Source organism: Haliotis cracherodii, unplaced genomic scaffold (assembly GCF_022045235.1).
Source record: "Haliotis cracherodii isolate W230 unplaced genomic scaffold, xgHalCrac1.p SCAF_22, whole genome shotgun sequence".
Lineage (NCBI taxonomy): Eukaryota > Metazoa > Mollusca > Gastropoda > Lepetellida > Haliotidae > Haliotis > Haliotis cracherodii.
Genome location: NW_027266278.1, coordinates 5,924,240 through 5,946,895, shown reverse-complemented (window position 1 = coordinate 5,946,895; position 22,656 = coordinate 5,924,240). Strand labels below are relative to the sequence as shown.

The window sequence follows — 22,656 nt, the reverse complement described above, 5'->3', positions numbered from 1 at the left end:
AAACATCAGCCACTGCTGACCTACACTCAACATCAGCCACTGCTGACCTACAAACATCAGCCACTGCTGACCTACACTCAACATCAGCCACTGCTGACCTACAAACATCAGCCACTGCTGACCTACACTCAACATCAGCCACTGCTGACCTACAAACATCAGCCACTGCTGACCTACACTCAACATCAGCCACTGCTGACCTACACACAACATCAGCCACTGCTGACCTACAAACATCAGCCACTGCTGACCTACACTCAACATCAGCCACTGCTGACCTACACACAACATCAGCCACTGCTGACCTACAAACATCAGCCACTGCTGACCTACACTCAACATCAGCCACTGCTGACCTACAAACATCAGCCACTGCTGACCTACACACAACATCAGCCACTGCTGACCTACACTCAACATCAGCCACTGCTGACCTACAAACATCAGCCACTGCTGACCTACACACAACATCAGCCACTGCTGACCTACACTCAACATCACTCACTGCTGACCTACACTCAACATCAGCCACTGCTGACCTACACTCAACATCAGCCACTGCTGACCTACACACAACATCAGCCACTGCTGACCTACACTCAACATCAGCCACTGCTGACCTACACTCAACATCAGCCACTGCTGACCTACACACATCAGCCACTGCTGACCTACACACAACATCAGCCACTGCTGACCTACACTCAACATCACTCACTGCTGACCTACACTCAACATCAGCCACTGCTGACCTACACTCAACATCAGCCACTGCTGACCTACACACAACATCAGCCACTGCTGACCTACACTCAACATCAGCCACTGCTGACCTACAAACATCAGCCACTGCTGACCTACACTCAACATCAGCCACTGCTGACCTACAAACATCAGCCACTGCTGACCTACACTCAACATCAGCCACTGCTGACCTACACACATCAGCCACTGCTGACCTACACTCAACATCAGCCACTGCTGACCTACACACATCAGCCACTGCTGACCTACACTCAACATCAGCCACTGCTGACCTACACACAACATCAGCCACTGCTGACCTCCACACAACATCAGCCACTGCTGACCTACACTCAACATCAGCCACTGCTGATCAACACACAACATCAGCCACTGCTGACCTACAAACATCAGCCACTGCTGACCTACACTCAACATCATCCACTGCTGACCTACACAAATCAGCCACTGCTGACCTACAAACATCAGCCACTGCTGACCTACAAACATCAGCCACTGCTGACCTACACTCAACATCAGCCACTGCTGACCTACAAACATCAGCCACTGCTGACCTACACTCAACATCAGCCACTGCTGACCTACACTCAACATCAGCCACTGCTGACCTACAAACATCAGCCACTGCTGACCTACACTCAACATCAGCCACTGCTGACCTACAAACATCAGCCACTGCTGACCTACACACAACATCAGCCACTGCTGACCTACACACAACATCAGCCACTGCTGACCTACAAACATCAGCCACTGCTGACCTACACTCAACATCAGCCACTGCTGACCTACACACAACATCAGCCACTGCTGACCTACAAACATCAGCCACTGCTGACCTACACTCAACATCAGCCACTGCTGACCTACACTCAACATCAGCCACTGCTGACCTACACACATCAGCCACTGCTGACCTACACTCAACATCAGTCACTGCTGACCTACAAACATCAGCCACTGCTGACCTACACACAACATCAGCCACTGCTGACCTCCACACAACATCAGCCACTGCTGACCTACACTCAACATCAGCCACTGCTGATCAACACACAACATCAGCCACTGCTGACCTACAAACATCAGCCACTGCTGACCTACAAACATCAGCCACTGCTGACCTACACTCAACATCAACCATTGCTGACCTACAAACATCAGCCACTGCTGACCTACACTCAACATCAGCCACTGCTGACCTACAAACATCAGTCATTGCTGACCTACACACAACATCAGCCACTGCTGACCTACACACAACATCAGCCACTGCTGAACTACACACAACATCAGTCATTGCTGACCTACACTCAACATCAGCCACTGCTGATCTACACACAACACCAGCCACTGCTGACCTACACTCAACATCAGCCATTGCTGACCTACAACTGCTGACACAGGGAAAGGTTTCTAGTTTGTTTGTTTGGTTTTGACATCGCACTCAGCAATATTCCAGCTATATGACAGCGGTCAGTAAATAATCGATTCTGGACCAGACAATCAAGTGATTGATATCATCATCAACGATCCAAGCAATTGGGATATGATGACATGCATCAACCAAGTAGGGAGTCTGACCTCTTGATCCCGTTAGTTGCTTCTCATGACAAGCATAGCCGCCTTTTATGGTAAGCATGGGTTACTAAAACTCTCTACACACTCATGTACATACATAAAAAACTAATATGTGAACCTACCCCACCATCCAGAACATGAGAGCACCGTCAGACCCTCCACTGGCAAACAGGCCTTCGTGAATGGGATGCCAGTCAATAGCTGCAACAAACAGTCATTGGTCATTGTCTCCATCAGTTACAGTCAGTGGTTAAAGGATCTGTGGTGTGGTGTGGTGTGGTGTGGTGTGGTGTGGTGTGGTGTGGTGTGGTGTGGTGTGGTGTGGTGTGGTGTGGTGTGGTGTGGTGTGGTGTGGTGTGGTGTGGTGTGGTGTGGTGGGGTGGGGTGGGGGGTGTGGTGTGGTGTGGTGTGGTGTGGTGGATTGGGGTTGTTGTGGTGGATTGGGGTTGTTGTGGTGTGGGGGTGTGTGGGTGTTGTGGTGTGGTGTGGTGTGGTGTGGTGTGGTGTGGTGTGGTGTGGTGTGGTGGGGTGGGGTGGGGTGGGGGGTGTGGTGTGGTGTGGTGTGGTGTGGTGGATTGGGGTTGTTGTGGTGGATTGGGGTTGTTGTGGTGTGGGGGTGTGTGGGTGTTGTGGTGTGGTGTGGTGTGGTGTGGTGTGGTGTGGTGTGGTGTGGTTGTGGTTGTGGTGTGGTGTGGTGTGGTGTGGTGAGGTTGTGGTGTGGTGTGGTTGTGGTGTGGTGTGGTGTGGTGTGGTGTGAGTGGGGGGTGTTGTGGTATGTGGGGGGTGTTGTGGTATGTGGGGGTGTTGTGGTATGTGGGGGGTGTTGTGGTTTGTGGTGTGTGGTGCGTGCGGGCAGGCAGGGGGGCCTGTGTCTGTGATACATGTGTGTTGTTTAATGCCACAAGATTACAGCTATTTGATGATGCCTATAAATAAACGAATCTGAGCCAAACAATCCAGATATGTGGGGGGTGTTGTGGTATGTGGGGGGTGTTGTGGTATGTGGGGGGTGTTGTGGTGTGTGGTGCGTGCGGGCGGGCAGGGGGGCCTGTGTCTGTGATACATGTGTGTTGTTTAATGCCACAAGATTACAGCTATTTGATGATGCCTAAAAATAAACGAATCTGAGCCAAACAATCCAGATATTGACAACATGAGCCACAATCCATGATGACACAATCACAAGACAGTGAGCCTGACTACTCGATCCATTTGGCTGCTCTGTGCAACATATTTTCCTGTTTTTTGTTTCTTCAGTACCAACATCACAAAACCTGACTTGAGAACTTCTTGCCACATTGTCATTGTTTCCTACATCTGGTGCCTGGCATGTATGTGTTTTATTTTTGTTTGTTTGTTTGTTTGTTTGTTGTTTAACACCCCACTCAGCAATATTCCAGCTATATGACGGCACTCTGTATAATAATCGAGTCTGGACCAGACAATCCAGTAATTGACATCATGAGCATCGATCAACACAACTGGGATACGATGACATGCATCAACCAAGTCAGCGAGCCTGACCACCCGATCCCGTTGGTCGTCTCTTACAACAAGCATAGTCGCCTTTTACAGCAAGCATGGGTTACTGAAGACCTATTCTACCCCGGATCTTCACGTATCACATGTTGTGTCATGCGACCCACCAGTAGCCTCCTTCTTGTGCCCCTTGAATGTGTGGATCTCCTCCTTCATGTTCCGAATGTCAAACAGCTTGAGCAGATGGTCTCTTGATGCGGACAGCAGCCAGTTGCCGTTCCGGTTCCACTTCAGATCCATCACAGTGTTCTTGTGAGCATGACTACACAGATAGGGAAATAAAACCTTTATCAAACTGTCTTGGGATCTTTAATAAATAGCTGATCAAACATTTCCTTGCAAATCCATGCAGGATCGGATTAGACTTTGTATGTGTGTGTTTGTGGTTAAAATAATGCTGCACTCCGCGTTACTCCAGCTATGACACCCGCCTGTAAACGATCAACTCTGGGCCAAATAATCCAGTGATTGATATTCATTCGTCACCACTCGCCCCTTTCCGTAACCTGCAAGAAGACTCGTCCCCCTATCGTTGAATGTTACGTGCGAAAATATGACAAACCAATCAGAATGCGCGCATGATTTCAAGTTCTTCGTCAAAGAATCCCTCAGAAATAATTTTTGATTTTACATATGTCTTGCACCTAAAAATACACCAAAGACACAGTTAAATGTGTTCAATCATACTGTATAATTCCGCACGTCCCGATGTGGATTAAAATGCATTTGAAAAATATATAAGATATGGGGAAATGTAAGTGAACCATTACGCAACGAGTTGACAATTGTTTTAGCCCGTTTGCGCTATGACGGAACCCGGTCGCAAAAATGGCCATTAGTGGGGCACGAGTCGTTATTCGGCTTGTCCCGGAATAACACGAGTTGGTCATGAATGATTGATATTATGAGCAATGATCCAAACTTTCCAAGTATGTTAACAAGCCATCTACCAAGTCACTGTGACTGACCACCTGATTCATTAAGTTGCTTTTAATGACTGGTATAGATTGTTTAGGATAAAAAATATGATATTCACTTCACTTTTGCACACCCATGGAACATTACACACTTATACCCCGTTCACACGCATAATATTTACTCACATAAGTTATTTTGCTAATGAGTAACTATACATACGTGTATGTAAATTTACTATGCGTTCAAATGAAAATCAACTTAGGTGTTTCAATAAAGATTAAATTTTGTAAGGCACACATATGAGTCAGTCTGTTTACGACTTTCAAAACAAAACAGGTTGTTTTCCAATCAAAGTTGAATGCGAACAGAGTTACTTCTCCGAAAATTTTCGCGTTAAGCAACATGTGTTGACTCCATGAAACCTAAAGAAAACACTGTCTGCTCAACTCTGTATATCCGCATAAAAGTTGGCAACTGTTGACAATTTGTTTGGTGTTGGCAAAAGAACAGATATTAATTAGATCATCCTCTTATGTTTACATAAAAGTTCACATTGCAACATGTACACACAGTGCAAATTTACATTTACATTTGCACCGGCTACAGACATGATATAAATTTGCTCCTGGTGTAAATATACACACGAGTAAATGCATTCACATGACAAGTATCCTCACGTATGTATTTCAACACACGTATGCACATATACACACATCTGCATAGAGGCGCATGTGAACAGGGTATAAGTGGACTTTTAACAAGAGAGGGGTACTGGCACCTATTTCGCCCTGGAAACCAACACTGATATAGAGTAAGCGCATTTGTTTTAAACCAATACAGAACAGAATTCAGTTACCTTGCAATATGCAAGGTTAAAGGGAAACTACAATCAGCGGTCTAGTACCTAATTTTCAGCCCAATTCGAAACATTCTAGTACAATGTGTGAAACTGAAAAATTGTCTTCGTCATGCGTGTTGTGTAATATTAACTGTTAAATTGATACACATCCATCTTCCCGAGGCAAGGGGGCGTTAACTGACTATAAAAGTCCAGTTTTCACCCTTGCCGAACTAGGCTGGTATTTGTTTTAGTCGGAATATGTAGTTGTAAGTTGTAGTTGAAGGTGACCTTCATATTGACCAAGTGAGTGAGTGAGTAGGCAGGGGGACTCAAAAAATGGGCTACATACATTATATCCATGTGGGGAATCGAACCTGGGCCTTAGGTGTGACGAGCGAACACCTTAACCACTACACTACCCCGCTGCCCTTAATATGTCAGTGGTTCAAAGGACCAGCACATAGAAAAATCTACTGTCATGTTGGATCGCTAGTCCTGACCTAAATGGGTTTTAAAACGTACTACTTCTCTTCACACTGATAATGAGAAACCAGTGTACCATGCAGGGTTGTGTAGGTTGCTGGTTATGCTAAGAATATAGTCGAAAAAAAGTAAACTTAAATTACTTTTGTTGACCCCAAAATAACACTCGGCCACCGGACCAGCACTTGTTAAATTTTACTGGTCCTAAAGAAAATATGCTAGACTCGGACCAGCGGAGCAGTGTAATTGTCAAACAGTGCTCATGCAGAATTCTGGAGCTGGCAAACAAGACTAGCTTTTGTTTTAAGTATATTCCAGCACATATATCTTACATGGTGGCAAGACTCTGTCCGGACCGTGGATCCCAGAGTTTGATTGGCTGCTGGTTGTCCTTGCTCCCAGAGGCAATGAGAGCCTTCTGTGGGTGCCAGTCCACCGACTTCACGTCCGCACCATGGCCTGAAAATCAATGGGTGTCTCACAAATAAGCAGTATCAGAGTTTGCAAGAAAGTTCCAATAAGGAATTCAAACAAGGCACTTACACGTGCCAGTACAACACATTACAAGTTACCACTCCACTAACCCACAGTTTGTACCTCATTTTTGGTTCATTAACTGTTGGTTTTCAAAATATTTGTGCTACTGTATTTTTTTAGTCTAAAAAAATAAGTCTTGGTTTTCAGGCACTGCCCACGTCATCATAAAGTTCATTGCACATTTCGTTTTTGTTTCCATTTTCAAATTTTTTGTGTGCATTGTGTTTAAGTATTAGGATTTTTATATTTTTTTGAAAATGAAATAAAAACAAACTGTGTGGCGAACTTTATGGTGATGCAGGTGGTGCCTGAGAACCAAGACTATCTTTTTTTAGTGTGCAGAAATTGAGCCGGATTTTCAAATGAAAAAGGGTGAGTGAGTGAGTATGGTTTTACGCCGCTTTTAGCAATATTCCAGCAATATCACGGCGGGGGACACCAGAAATGGGCTTCACACATTGTGCCCATGTCGGGAATCGAACCCGGGTCTTCGGCGTGACGAGCGAACGCTTTAACCACCAGGCTACCCAACCGCCCCTCAAATGAAAAGAAAACTTCAAATTGTGGGTAGATAATCCACTGATGTCTGATCTTCCACCATCTTACCTTGATTTTCAATAATGGCTCTGCTATGAGATAATGATACCTCTATCCTAGAGTTAAAGGTCTTCATCACACCCAAAAATGAAAGTGAAACTGCAGAGATTGTTTATTGTGTACAGGTCTCCTTAAATTGCTTCGGTCGAACATGATCTAATGTTGTGTACTAACGGTGCAACGAATACACTATGAGGGGAATACGACTCGTTTCATGAATATGAATATTAATTCACAATTACAAAAACAAGTCAGCAGTTGATGTATTATTTGTTATATTCAGTGAAACAATAACAACATAAATTATATGACATAGTTTGTTAATTACTTATTTATTATACAAGCTGTATACTGAGTGAGTGTGTGAGTGAGTTTGGTTTTACGCCGCTTTTAGCAATATTCCAGCAATATCACGGCGGGGGGACACCAGAAATGGACTTCACACATTGTAGTATCTGCTCAAATGTGACAATGACCAGTGACTACAATACTGTCAAATCAAATATATAACAGTGTTGTCTTTGAAGAAATATATACATATAATATATTTTTAGGGATATTTTAAGGGACAAGGTATGTAAATGCACCTAACTGCATATTAATAAATATTCGATTCTAGCGACCACGAATAACAAATTCAATTCATGAATGGATACAGTTCGATTCACTGAATACGTGAGTGAATCATAACAGCCCTGTTGTGTATATCTGTTATTTTATTCGAATCTTTACCACAGCCAGTCACAAAAATATGGTGTGACTTCAATTAGTAGGTCAAGCCATAATATTCTGACATGATAGGGTAAGAGAATGTTTTGTTTTGTACAAGTTACATATATTGCCCCTTGATCATGTGTATGGAGTGAGTGAGGGAGTTGGGCTTATTAACGTGTTGAAAAGTACTTTAGTTACACCCTGGTGCGCCAGCTTGACATGGGAGGAAGTGGCGCAGGTCTTTGACATTTACCACTTCAGTGAAACCCACGAACACGGGTGTGGCGCTTACAACTAGAGACAATTGGTGTGAACCAAAATTCAAAGCCAAGACTGAGGTTCCTGTCAAGCAAAAGGGGCACAATTTTGCATTGAGAAACGAGATCAACAGGGCCATCAACGCACCTTCAGGGATGAGAATGTTTTTTCTTAAAAAACTACTGCATGTTAGGCGCGGGGGCACTATATGATTTTTGCGTATATAATTATGATATTCCACAGGTTTATCTAAGATTCTAGACAATGTGCCCCTGGCAAGTAAATTGGGGAATAAATTATTTTGTGCAAGACTTTTTTTTACCCGGTAAGTTCTTGTTTTCTTATGATTGAGAGGTAGGCCTATTTTAACATTGTATTTTGAGACTGCATTCAATGCAATAAAATATTACTAAGCATTACAACCTAACCTATTCATTCATCCTATTATCAGTAAAATAGTCATAAAATTTGTTATTTCTAGTATATATTAACACAAAGTGGGAAACAAAATATTAATTCCATTTTGATAGGTTTTAATGACATTGAAAAAGTCTGCATGTTGTATTTGAGTTTCAACATGTGTTAACATTAACAGGGCTCAAGGTAATATTTTGAGCAATTGAGTATTTACTCACAAATTTATCAATCACATTGGGTATTAATAGTTTTCTTTGTGTTTTCTTCCCTTGGGTTCAGTCTATTGGGTATTTTTATACCAATTAGAAGACACGTTTTTAATAATACTGTAAAATACTGTTTCGGGTGACTAATGGTTCGTGTGCTGCCTCAAAAGTGTTACATGTCGGATAAACTCAACACATATACATCTCTAATTAACAATCAGCCCCTTCTTTTCATTATTATGCAATAATCAACTGGGTAATTGTGAAATATCTGGAGCTCTGTATTACAACATGGATGATACACTGAGTGAGTGAGTGAGTGAGTGAGTGAGTGAGGAACATTCCTGCAATATCAAGGTGGGAGACACCAGAATGGGCTTTGAACATTGTACCAATGAGGGGAATCAAACCCAGGCCTTCTGGCTTCAGCGTGATGAGCAAACGCTTCAACCACTAGGCTACCCCACTGCCCCTCCAGGTGATATAATCAACGTATCACATACCTGTAATTTGATACTAAAATGGTACTGAAATATGTACTGTAACAAACATGTAGAGCTTGTAAGCACTGTAGCTTTCCGGAATGTGTGGTCAACTCACAACAAAGACAGAAGACTTAAAATAAATTGCTTTCAGCATTGATATTCAAATATGTCTTGCATAATTACTGAGGACTAAACACTAAATCTATTGATTCAAACAAATAGGATGTCAATGTAAGAGTGAGTGAGCGAGTGAGTGAGGTTTTACGCCGCTTTTAGCAATATTCCAGCAATATCACGGAGGGGGGGACACCACAAATGGATTCACACATTGTACCCATGTCAGGAATCGAACCAGGTCTTTGGCATGACAAGCGAACACTTTAACCAGTAGGCTACCCAACAGCCCAGAAGAGTGAGTGAGTGAGTGAGTGAGTGAGTGAGATGGGTTCAACACCGCTTTTAACAGTATTACAGTTATATCATGGCGCGTCAGCTTAATGTGGGAGAAAAGCCTGAAGTGATGCAGGTCTCACACGTTTACCACTTCGCTGAGACCAACATGCACAGGTATGGTGCTGACGAACCTAGAAACATGATCATGTCAACCCAGGATTCAAACCCACAGTTATAGGCTTCTGGCATGCCCAAGAGACGGAACTGCAAATTGCTGCGCCTTAGACAACCCGAGACCCCCAACATAACAAGAAACATGCTAAAGTTCAGCCTTTGAGAGAATTTTAGAGCACATTCAAAACAAGGTCAAAATTTAAAATATCCCAAAGCCCAGAACTACACATACAGCAAACTTCAGCCATTTACTCAAAAAGGCGGAATACTTCTCATAAATAGGTTTCTCAATATCACTGCTGTGGTGGCTATGGCTAATCCAATTTGAACAGTTCAGACGTCATCATTGGTGGAAACATTATCTGAAGTTTCAGCTTCTTTGGTAAAGTGGTTTCTGAGACATTTTCCACACACTTCGGACACTAGACAAGCAGGCCAAACTTGACTTTCAGTCAGGTGAGCTAAAAATATCATAATTTGAATTTGTTTCCTGCGACAAAATAATTTTTAAAATACTGGGAAATCTGATCAGGCACTTTTCATGTGCATGTCGTTTGTTTTGTTTGTTGTTTAACGCCACACTCAGCAATATTCCACCTATATGACGACGCTCTGTAAATAATCGAGTCTGGACCACACAACCCAGTGATTGACATCATGAGCATGGATCCATGCAATTGGGATACGATGACATCCATCAACCAATTCAGCGAGCCTGACCAACCGACAACATTAGTTGCCTCTTACAAGCATAGTCGCCTTTTACAGCAAGTATGGGTTGCTGAACACCTCTTCTACACGTATCATGATACATTGGTCACAATACAATACATATCGTGATACGCATGTATACCTCAAATCACACGGAAACTTCTTGACAATAAATATTTCAAAGAAGGTTCAAAAGGAAAATCTAGCAGGAGACATGTTTATCGCGGATATTTTTAGTAGTATACTTGAAATGATAATTACAACACTTTTTGCCATATGTGACAGACAAAAACTGCTTGGGGTCACAATACAATACATATCGTAATACCCATGTATACCTCAAATCACACGGAAACTTCTTGACAATAAATATTTCAAAGAAGGTTCAAAAGGAAAATCTAGCAGGAGACATGTTTATCGCGGATATTTTTAGTAGTATACTTGAAACGATAATTACAGCATTTTTTGCCATATGTGACAGACAAAAACTGAAACTGCTTGGGGTAATTAAACGAGTAGTTAAGTTGTTCATTTCAGCAAGTGTATTATCTTGTATCGATATAGAAAAAAATGTTTCGTGTACCGCATCGTCACAGGAAATCTATCGTTTCACCCCTGAATGACGTCTTATTGGTACACAGCTCAATTCTGACTTGTGGATGACACAAGATAACTAGTAGAAACTAGCCCTCAAGGTTTCCACATTTGGTTTTCGACAGGTCTGTCCCTGTTATCCTCACCAATCAGTAGGAGACACCTGAACTCCATCTCGGTTGCATTATATATGTCAATACTGGCCTCACATGTTGAGCTTGTCTTTAACAAGGAGAGATGCAAGAACCATACCTCGTAGAATTCTCTCTTCATGACCTCTCATAAAGTCCCAAACACGAACAGTTCCGTCATCTGCACAAGTTGTAAATTTATTGTCGCTTGGGCAAAAACTGTCATGGAGAAACAAATAACAGAAGAGGATATTAGACGAAAAGCATTTATTTATGAATGATACGGTAACTACAAATGCATTCTCAGGTCGAAATATCCATTCCACTGTATGGATAGGGCAATCAAGCCTTTATTTCTTTACTAGATTATCTTATGGGCAATCAAGCCTTTATTTCTGTTAACAAAATTCTTCAATTCTATCATTCAGAGACACTTAAACAGGGCAATCAAGCCTTTATTTCCTTACCAAAAAAAACACAAAGGTTATAGTTTTTTCCTAAATAGCATGGGCAATCAAGCCTTTATTTGCTGACAAAAAAACAAAGGTAGAGATAGGTTTTCCCTAAATAGTATGGGCAATCAAGCCTTTATTTCTGTTAACAAACATTCTTCAGTTCTATCAATGAGAGACACTTATTAAACAGGGCAATGAAGCCTTTATTTCCTTAACAAAAAAACACAAAGGTTATAGTTTTTTCCTAAATAGCATGGGCAATCAAGCCTTTATTTGTTCCTTACATAGTCTGCGTATTCAAGCCTTTATTTATTCCCTAAATAGAACAGGAATTAAGCCATTTTCTATTCCAACAAAGTAAGAAGGGGCATCAAGTCGCTATTTGGTCCGTACATCACACAGGCTCAAAGGATTTTGTTTCCCAAATCATACAGATAAATCATGCTCTCATTTGAACCCTAAATTGTAAGGGCAAGCCTTTATTTCCTTACGAATGATACAACTAGCAAAACAACCTTTACTGAGTGTAAATCAATGAATCAATAAAATAAATGATAAATAAAATGTAAAAAACTTGAATTTCTTGATGATATACATAAAACTTCAATTAGCACACCATTAAACATGGAAATTAAGCCCTCATTTCCTCAAAAGTGTGGGAAATAAGCCTTTATTTCTTTGTATCTACATTTGATGACATTTGAAAAACATAAATATGTTCCTCTCAGCCCACGATTGGTGATATATGATGATATAATTGATGTTATGATAAGTATGAAACTTCCTGACTCTCTTAACACAAGTAAATAAACACATGCAAACTTAAAAAAAAAATACAGCAAGAAATATTTAAAAAGATAGGTTTGGTAATGTTATTTTTTTCGTAATATCCTATTATATTTCTGAAAAACAAATATTCAGTGTAGCAACATGAACTATTAATATGCCAGAATTATCACCTTTCACAACAAGCATCCACGCCATTACTTTCCATCAACAAAAATATATGACCATTTCTACCTAGGTCTATCTAAACTTCTGACCAGGGCTTTGAAAGCCTTTATTCAAATGTCCTTGAACCTTTGTTCAGTAGAGAAGAACGTTGGGCATTGGCCTTTATTTGAAAACTACTGACGCCAAAGTCTATATTTCACAGGGGCAAAAAGCCTTTATTCAAGTCCTGCATCATATATAATTCATTGCGGGCAAAGTGCCTTTATTTCCAAGAAAATAGCTGAATTATCACAAATCTCCTCAGTTAAAGTTGTCAATCTTGGTTCACTAAAATAGGTGAATATTTCCCTAGCATTATTCACTATCCATGAAATGCATTTGTAGAGTATCACATCATCATAAACAAGCACTACACAGCATCAAAATGGCAAATGTAACAGCTGTGTTAACAATACTACTTTATTCCAGAAGACCTCCAACTCCCCTGAAATATGAAGCAATCTGTCTGCAAATTGGCCAAACTTACCTTCATTGTTCTGTCAGAGTGAGTGAGTTGGGACTATCGCTGCATTGAACAGTATTTCATTTATATCACAGCGTGTCAGCTCATGTTTACCTCGAACAAGAATCACAAACAATGTGCTGACAAACCTGGGAACAATCAGGGCAAACCGAGATTCGAACCCATGATCAAGGGATCTCTCTGCACAGTGAAGTGGGGAGCCTGGACAACTGGGCCACCAGTACCACTCGTCGTGACAATGATCAAATCAATAAATGATAGGACCATGTCTCATTATCTCCAGAGTATATTTACTGTAGTCTGACAACTTATTTGTTTTTGCAGCATTTTTCAAGATTGTTTCCAGTACTGACATGCACCCTGTCAATACAGCTCACACATACATTACTAATGTACGTTAATTACTCACGACACTAAAATGTATTAGTTCTAATTTGAAATACACTGTAACAATCTTTTATCATATATTTCTGTTGTTTGTACTATCACAGGTACTGTACAGCAACTATTGTAACATGTGAGTGAGTGTGGTTTTATGCCGCTTTTAGCAATATTCCAGCAATATCACGGCGAGGGACACCAAAATTGGGCTTCACACATTGTACCCATGTCGGGAATTGAACCCAGGTCTTTGGCCTGACGAGCGAACGCTTTAACCACTAGGCTACCCGACCGCCTCTATTGTAATATGTCCCTTTCGATGTTGGGTGATACAGCATTCAGCATGTACAATCCTTGAATTGATGAATAAAAGGGACTTCCTGCGACCCCACCCAATTTTCTACAAGTGGGTTGTGATCCCCAAAACACTTGCAAGAAACATTTTCTTGTAGGATTTCTTAAAATGTGTTTATCTTGATGTTTTGTTTGTTTGTTGTTTAACGCCGCACTCAGCAATATTCCATCAATCATGACGGCGGTTTGTAAATAGTCGAGTCTGGACCAGACAATCCAATGACTGACATCTCAATAGTCAAAATTCAAGTAATGCATGACAGGTGCCCTTATCAGTAGCAGTATTTATCCTGTGAGAAACGCTTGCCTCCCTTTTGTGTGGCTAACATTTGCAACTGGAAAACAAATCAAGAAAAAACTGCCGAAACATGAGGTTGACAGACTACAATGACTACATGCGCCACTGCAGTATGTTCCTTTAACATATTAGTAGTTATTCTTTATTCAAACACTGCCTTTATTGGAATACAAGATAACAAGTGCAAAACAGATCCCACACAGAAGGAAACACTCCCTCTTGCTCATTAATGATCAACTGAATGAACCCTGTCTTGGTTTGAACCCTGTAGTCATGGTATTCATGCTATGCTTTGTCTCCGAGATCTTAAACCTGTGTATAAACCACCAGGAAATATTTCTCAGTTCAAACAAGATCTGACCTAGCCTGACATCTTAAAGTCAGCGTCCTTAATTTTGCTCTCATTGTATCTTAACATCTATTACACCCACACCCACCTCTTGACGTATTTCTTGGACACTAGGGCCATAGCAGGGCCCTTGATTTTTATAGTTAATTTCAAACACTGAGTTGCACAAACCACTAGATGGATTTTACTGTGTGGAACCCTCAATACGGACAGGGCTAGGACTTCTTTGGCCCTACCCTTGAGGGTGCCTTATGGAAGGTCACAAAGTGATGGTCACTCAAACTGTCTTAGCACCCACCTTGCACAACCCTGTCATCATCTCAGCTCAAATTACCACCATCTTGAACTAACTCCACATATTCTACATCTTCAAACCCCCATCCACCCTAAGTAAGACCTAGGTGTAACCAATTTCCCTGTTGTCCCAGCACAAACTAGCAATAGTAGTGTTTCCTAGTGTTTTCGAGACCAGAACAAAAATACTTAGTGTTAGACAAGCTAGACATGGCTGGTGTCTGTCTGTGGCCGACGGTAGAGACTCCCACCTGATCCCTCGAACTGCCTCCTTGTGACCCTGGTACATCTTCACGTTGTTCATATTGGACTGCCAGTACTTGATGAAGCCTGCGTGGTCAGCGGTCACCATCCACATGTCATTGTGGCTCCATCTCATGGCTCGGACAGATGTGTCGTGCGCCTGGAAGAAAATCACAACTTTGCAGTAACCGAACTAAGCGTCATTCATATATCCCAGAAGTCTACACAGCGTAAGTAATTAGCTGTCTAAGCAATGACCATTAGATAAAAGTGAATGAGGGACTGAATCTTATTTAAAGCGGAAATGTTCAAAGTTAAGTGGGGTCCTGGTGCCCTTGAGGTCTTCTCCTAGAGGACTGGAATATGGGGGCCTGAACAGTCCCTTCGAAGCGGCGCTCTTGTACTAGTCCGGACTAAAGCCAATTTTATAGTGCTAGCACACAGATATCATGCCACAGTTTAACATAAACACAGCACTCAGACACAGTATACTGAATCCGAGCCAACCAGTCCTTTTTTATCCCCTTAATGCCAAGCACAAGAGTAACAACAAGTACCATCTTTAACGTCTTCCGGTATGACGCGGCCAAGATTGAACCACGCACCTTTTGTTCTCGGGGCGGAGGCTCTACCACCAGACCATCAAGGCTGTCGCAAACCACCAGGACCCCCTTAACTATTCACATTATCATAGCCATATAATTTGTTTCTTTGTTTGTTTGTTGTTTAACACTGCACTCAGCAATATTCCAACTATATGACAGCAGTCTGTAAATAATCGAGTCTGGATCAGACAATCCAGGGGTTGATGTCATGAGCATCAACCCACGCAATTGGGATCAACCGAGTCAGCGAGCCTGACCACCCGATCCCGTTAGTCGCCTCTTTACAGCAAGCATGGGTTGCTGAAGACCTATACTACCCTGGATCTTCACGGGTCCAAAGCCATGTAAAGGTACTCCAGTGGGATTGAGTCAGCTGATCTTCATACAACATTGACTGGTATTTCAATAGCATCCAGAGCTCCGGACTTTTTGAGCAATTGAGTTTTAACTCTAGGGTTTCCATTTGAATTAGGTTATTACATTTCATTGGGTAACCAATATGTTTTCACTCATCTATTCATCACTCTATGCATCCCAAAAATTAGTGAACATTTTATGATTTTAAAAAAATTAAGTAATGTTTTAGATGTATGTAACTGTTTTAAACATATAGGCTTGACTCGGAAAGTAAATTAGCTTCTTATTTTGTTTCCGGAATTAGCTCCTTTGTACGCATGCTGAAAAAGCTTCAATGGGTATTTACGAGATCTGTGTTTATACATTTCAGTTTTTCATTTAATGCATGCATTTCTGTACGCAAGTTTATTGAAAGTAAACAAAGGTTTGATGTCAAAAATAGGGAACTTAAAGACTGTGTTTAAACATTATATGAATAAAAAAAAGAGTAAACACTGGACAAATATATATATGATATAAACTAATATATCAAACAGGCCATGCCCACCAACATGCCACGCCGACTAACAGACTGCGCCCACCAACAGACCACGTCCACCAACAGACCACGCCCACCAACAGACCACGCCCACCAACAGTCCGCGCCCACTGACAGGCCACGCCTACTAACAGACCACACCCACTAACAGGCCACTGTTTCCCGATTGGCTGACATTAGAATGGGCGGGGCTTGTGTTACATGATTGCAAAACATTGTCCCCCAATATCCATTTTGGTTAACTCGCACAGAACACACAGGGCACGGAGCACCTATTGTTCTACCCTGATACACAAAGTGAGCATCAATTTTACAGCACAACTCACCTGTAGAATAGTCTCAAAGTTAAATGCCAGGCCATTCCATAGTGTAAACTCCCCACTGGAAGCTCCAGTAACCAAACGCCGACCTTCTGGTGTCCACTGAAAGACAAAATATCACCAATATAGGGCCAGCTCAACGTGTCCTACTGAATTCACAAGGCAGCGATAGAAACTAACTGTTTTAGTCCACTAGTCCTTATAATGATAACATAGCAAAACCCTAATAAAGGCAAATTTCTACTAGTCCTTAGGATACCTTATCTGTTGGGAACTTTGGCAAGGACTACAGGACTATTTCTAATGCTGCAAGGCCACATCTTTTGAAGACTCTTGCTTCTGAAGTGGAGTGAGTGAGTGAGTGAGTGAGTGAGTGAGTGAGTGAGAGAGAGAGAGAGAGTTGGGTTTAACGCCACTGTTAACAGTATTCCAGTCATATGGTGGCATCTCAGCTATGATGCAGGTCTCAGACATTTAATACTTTGGTGAAACCCACAAACACGGGTATGGTGCTGACAAACCTAGAAACATAATCGGGGCGAACCGGGATTAGAACCCACAATCATAGGTTTCTGGCGTGCCCAAGGGACGCAACTCTGCACAGCGAATCGCATTCGTGACCAACTCATGTTATTCCAATTTAATCCACATCGGGACATGCAGAATTATACAGTGTGATGGAACACATTTAACTGTGTCTTTGATATATTTTTAGATGCAAGACATGTGAAATCAAAAAATATTTCTGAGGGATTCTTTGACGAAGAACTTGAAATCATGTGCGCATTCTGATTGGTTTGTCATATTTTCGCACATAACATTCAATGATAGGGGGACGAGTCTTCTTGCAGGTTACGGAAAGGGGCGAGTGGTGACGAATGAATATCAATCACTGGATTATTTGGCCCAGAGTTGATCGTTTACAGGCGGGTGTCATAGCTGGAGTAATGCGGAGTGCAGCATTATTTTAACCACAAACACACACATACACAGTCTAATCCGATCCTGCATGGATTTGCAAGGAAATGTTTGATCAGCTATTTATTAAAGATCCCAAGACAGTTTGATAAAGGTTGTATTTCCCTATCTGTGTAGTCATGCTCACAAGAACACTGTGATGGATTTGAAGTGTCGTATTTTCGCACATAACATTCATCGACAGGGGGACGAGTCTTCTTGCAGATTACAGAGGGGCGAGTGGTGGCGAATGAGCGAATCGCAGCGCTTTAGACAACTGGGCCACCCGTACCCCCTTAGAAACAGGATAGTAACATAAGGAAAGGAGTTTATGAATGTCAACTTCTTGATTATGAGGAACACAAGTTTGGGAGTATATACTTACTCCTTTATCAGGTGAAAGGAGAAAGCATATACTCTGAAACGTTGTTCCTTATAATAAAGAAGTTGACATCAATAAACTCCTTTCCTTACGTGTATTACTTCTAAATGCCATTCAAAGACTTCGTAACAGTAAGAGTTATTATTCCAGTTGAAATGAACACGGATTACAAGCAAAAATACTAGATTTGAATCTTTCTCTTCACTGGCTGTACAAAGTTGAACCAAAAACTTTCAATCACATGATATGGTCAGAGCTCCAGATAACTTTTTGAGCAATTGAGTTTTTACTCTATCTTAATAGGGTTATTACATTTTTCATTGGGTAACCAATACTTTATCACTCATCTATTCATCACTATTGTGTTTTCCCCCAAATTGAGTAAACATTTTCAGATTTAAAAAAAAAAAATAATAATAATGTTTAAGATGTAATATAATGGTGGTAAATATAGGCTCGACTCCGGAAGTAAATCAGCCCGTAATTGTGTTTTGGAACTTATCTCCGCTGTAAGCATCATTGGGTATTCACGCATGTTGTTTTCCATCAATTTAGTTTTCCATTTAATGCATGCGTTTCTGTACGCAAGTTAATTGAAAGTTATTGGGTTTTGAATAGTTTTGGGGGGTATTTTAAGCAAATACGCATCTTATCTGCTTTGTTCTGATGTCTGGGGTAAGGTGTCACAGGCCCAGGATAACACAACTGTTATTCACAGAACATATATTTAACCCTATATTACTCACTGTCACACAGAAGATTGGACATCGGAACTTGTTGGTCGACGTCCTCACAAACTTAGTTGTAACAGAATTGATGGGGTTTTCAACAGTTGCCATTGGGGGCTCCAGCTGAAAGGTTCAAAACACTTGTGTCCAAATCACTGCATTACCCTTGCATGAGCAACTTATTACAAGGTTGGTTGGTTGGTTTGTCTGTTGTTTAACGCCGCACTCAGCAACATTCCAGCTATACGACGGCGGTCTGTAAATAATCGAGTCTGGACCAGACAATCCAGTGATTAATATCATGAGCATCAATCCACGCAATTGGGATTGATGACATGCATCAACCAAGTCAGCGAGCCTGACCACCCAATCCCGTTAGTCGCCTTTTACGACAAGCAGTCGCCTTTTACTGCAAGCATGGGTTGCTGAAGTCCTATTCTACCCCGGAATCTTCACGGGTCACTTATTACAAGGACTGCAGAAATACATGGAGCATCACACCAAGACTGAAGTATCTATCTACATACAGAATGAATAGTGGCATGTATTGTGAGCTCACTGATCTTGTGGATGAAATATTAAACCCAGTTTCTAAAGCTTACAAGATGTATCATCATTAATGATCAACAAATCATACAACAATGCAAGCTTACATCTATTTGATAGAGGGCATCTGGCTGAATGGATACAGCATCTCTACGATCCCTTTGCCACACTCGGTTCTGAAAAAAGATAAACATTTCTCAAATTAATTTGCATCATTCTAACATTTCCATTTTTTTTTCCAACCAACTTAAAACATTAGGCCAACTGAAACCAGTCCACCAGACCTTATAATTATAATATGTAGCAAACCCTTAAAAATGGCACATTTCTACTAGTCCTTATGATCATTGTCCAGTTTGGCAACGACTACAGAAATACTGCCAATTTCTACTGCTGAGAAACACATGACAGTGACACAGTTGTCCAGTCAGACGAAATAATTTTTCATTTCGCAATAAACAGCGTACAGAACAGTATTTCATTTTCTCATATTAGCTAGTGAGTATTTTGGTGGTGCTTTTCTGTTTTTTCCTCAAAATGTTAAATCTAAATGATCAATGACATTGGTGTGACATGGACGTGTTGGAAACTAGTTTGTTTGTTGTTTAACACAACACTCAGCAATATTCCACCTACATGACAGCGACTGTAAATTATCAGTCTGGACCAGACAATCCAGCAATTGACATCATGAGCATCAATCCATGCAATTGGGATATGATGACATGCATCAACCACCTCTGTGAGCCTGACCACCCAATCCCGTTAGTCGCCTCTTACGACAAGCAGTCGCGTTTTACGGCAAGCATGGGTTGCTGAAGACCTATTCAACCCTGAATCTTCACGGGTCTGGAAACTAGTAATCCGAATGGATCAGTTCCTGGTGAAATTGTCCGGAATAAGAACTGATTGAGTTTTAATTTAACATCCTATTAAAAAGGTTTCAGTGAAAAAGCAACAGACTAACAACTCATGGAATCATGGATATTGTTACATTGATCGTCAACATGTCACGTGCATGAAAAAACCAGGACACTGACCTAAAATAAGTTTCAGAAAAAAAACAGTACTTATCCCACAGTATGCAAATTACAATGTTATCTTTCAATGGTGTACTTCATTTAACACTACACTTAGCAGTATTACAGCAACAAGACGGTGGTCTTTAAATAATTGAGTCTGAACCAGACAACCCAGTGATTGACATAATGAGCATCATACTACATAATTAGGATAGGATGACATGCATCAGCTAAGTCAGCAAGCCTGACCACCCGATCCCCATATGATACCTTACTACAAGCATAGTCGCCTCTTACGGCAAGCATGGGTTGCTGAAGACCTCTTCTCTACACGGATCTTCACAGGTCTCAATGGTGTTCTTACATGTAAATATCTTATCACAGAAGAGTTGTAATCCACAGTTTTCCGATGGACAGCCTTTCTCATTCGCTTGCCATCAAACATAGCACTTTGCTGATTTAAAAACTGTTGACGGATCTGGGGCAAACTCAGCCCCGTAGCCTGGCCCTTTTGGTCGGTGGATTTCACTTGCTGAGACATCTGTGGGTTGGGCTGATCCATCCTGGGAACAAAGTTCCGGGGCCGGAACATCGGGGGCCCCGGGGCAGGCATACGCATCATCATCATTCCACCATCCATGATGAACTGAAAAAGCATGTTGGTGATGAAAGAATGAATAACTATGATGATCAGATTATTCAAGAAGTCAACTCTTGTCTTACAACACAGCAAAATCTGATTTCTAAGAACATACACATATTAACCATGCTTGTCCACAAACTATTTCTTTAATGTGTAAATTGCAGCCAGATTCATTATCCAATTTGCCCCTTACCTCTCCCATTTCGGGTGAGTTTGTTTCGTTTGTTCTTTAACGTCACACTCAGCAATATTACAGCTATATGATGGCGGTCTGTGAATAATCAAGTCGTGATCAGCAACTCCAGTGATTGACATATTGAGCATGGACTTTAGGGTTGGTTAGTTGTGAGGTAACTTTTTTTAACAAGTTTTGAGTTTCACAAAGAAAATGGCTACTTTGCATGCACATAAAGGTAAACAAATGGATGCTGATGACTTGGTAAACGAGCACTAGTTATTTGTGATAGGGCCTGTTGTCTAAAGGTAGGGTGTTAGATTATCTCTTTAGCCGAGCTTAGATTCAAGCTGTCAATGCGAGTTCAAGCCTCCATGCAACATTAATTGAAATCTGAAAAAGTGTGCCCTGTAAAGTAATCTATTCCATGTTTTGCAACTGAATTACTGTAAATGTGTGACAGTTACATACAGTCTGGGGTAAGAGATATATACTGTTATAGATATACTAAAATTTGTTTATCATACCAGATGTTTGGTTATTCCCAACCTGACATAGGAATATGAAAAGCATATTTCCTTTCACTAGACTCAGACTTTTGGATTCCCGATAGTGCCAATTCGGAGATAACAGCACACTATGGGGGTTGGTCCATGGTTGATGTTTCCATAGGAAGTCTGAGAAAGTGTGTCTTTCTAACACTTTAAAGACTCCTCCTTTTGAACCACGCATGGGCATTTGTGGGTTCTACGAATCTAGTTTACACATATGTCAAGGAATAACGGCACAATTCCCATATTTATACACGAGAGAGCGTTCGTGTTTAATTTGCGCAGCATACTGGGACATGCGTAAGTCTCACTTGCCGATATGTGATGGCCAGGAAAGTTACAATCAAATTCAACAAGTTAATACAACACAACATTCCAATAAGAAAAACCTATGTAAAGCGTACCTAAACTGACTGAAAATATGTAAGTCGTGTTCTATTGATCAGTTTACGCCCAATGTCCTCAAATGTGTTGAAGATGTTTGGACACATTGTGCGTTATGCATGTCTTCGTGAATAAAATGGCGGCGTTTAATGGTTAATGCTAAAATTTAAACTGCTCATAGCATGTTCGAAACGAAACAATTATAATTTCCTCACGGTGATAATACGAAAATTACAACGTATATGTTTGTTAC

At 41.3% G+C, this 22,656-nt stretch overlaps 1 protein-coding gene across 1 annotated transcript in view; it reads right to left on the bottom strand.

The window, feature by feature from the left end:
• The window catches only part of LOC139471453 (pre-mRNA 3' end processing protein WDR33-like), a 29,916-nt gene extending 7,376 nt beyond the window's left edge, over window positions 1-22,540 (bottom strand). Inside the window, exons 1-10 of the mRNA XM_071253815.1 lie at window positions 22,424-22,540; window positions 21,015-21,296; window positions 19,736-19,804; window positions 19,101-19,205; window positions 17,022-17,117; window positions 15,204-15,355; window positions 11,466-11,563; window positions 6,460-6,586; window positions 3,993-4,147; window positions 2,469-2,547 (exon numbers count right to left, since the gene is read on the bottom strand). Coding sequence (XP_071109916.1) covers window positions 2,469-2,547; window positions 3,993-4,147; window positions 6,460-6,586; window positions 11,466-11,563; window positions 15,204-15,355; window positions 17,022-17,117; window positions 19,101-19,205; window positions 19,736-19,804; window positions 21,015-21,290 — 1,157 coding nt within the window. The 5' untranslated portion in view covers window positions 21,291-21,296; window positions 22,424-22,540. The remainder of the gene's footprint in view (window positions 1-2,468; window positions 2,548-3,992; window positions 4,148-6,459; window positions 6,587-11,465; window positions 11,564-15,203; window positions 15,356-17,021; window positions 17,118-19,100; window positions 19,206-19,735; window positions 19,805-21,014; window positions 21,297-22,423) is intronic.
• Between the last annotated feature and the right edge of the window lie 116 nt (window positions 22,541-22,656).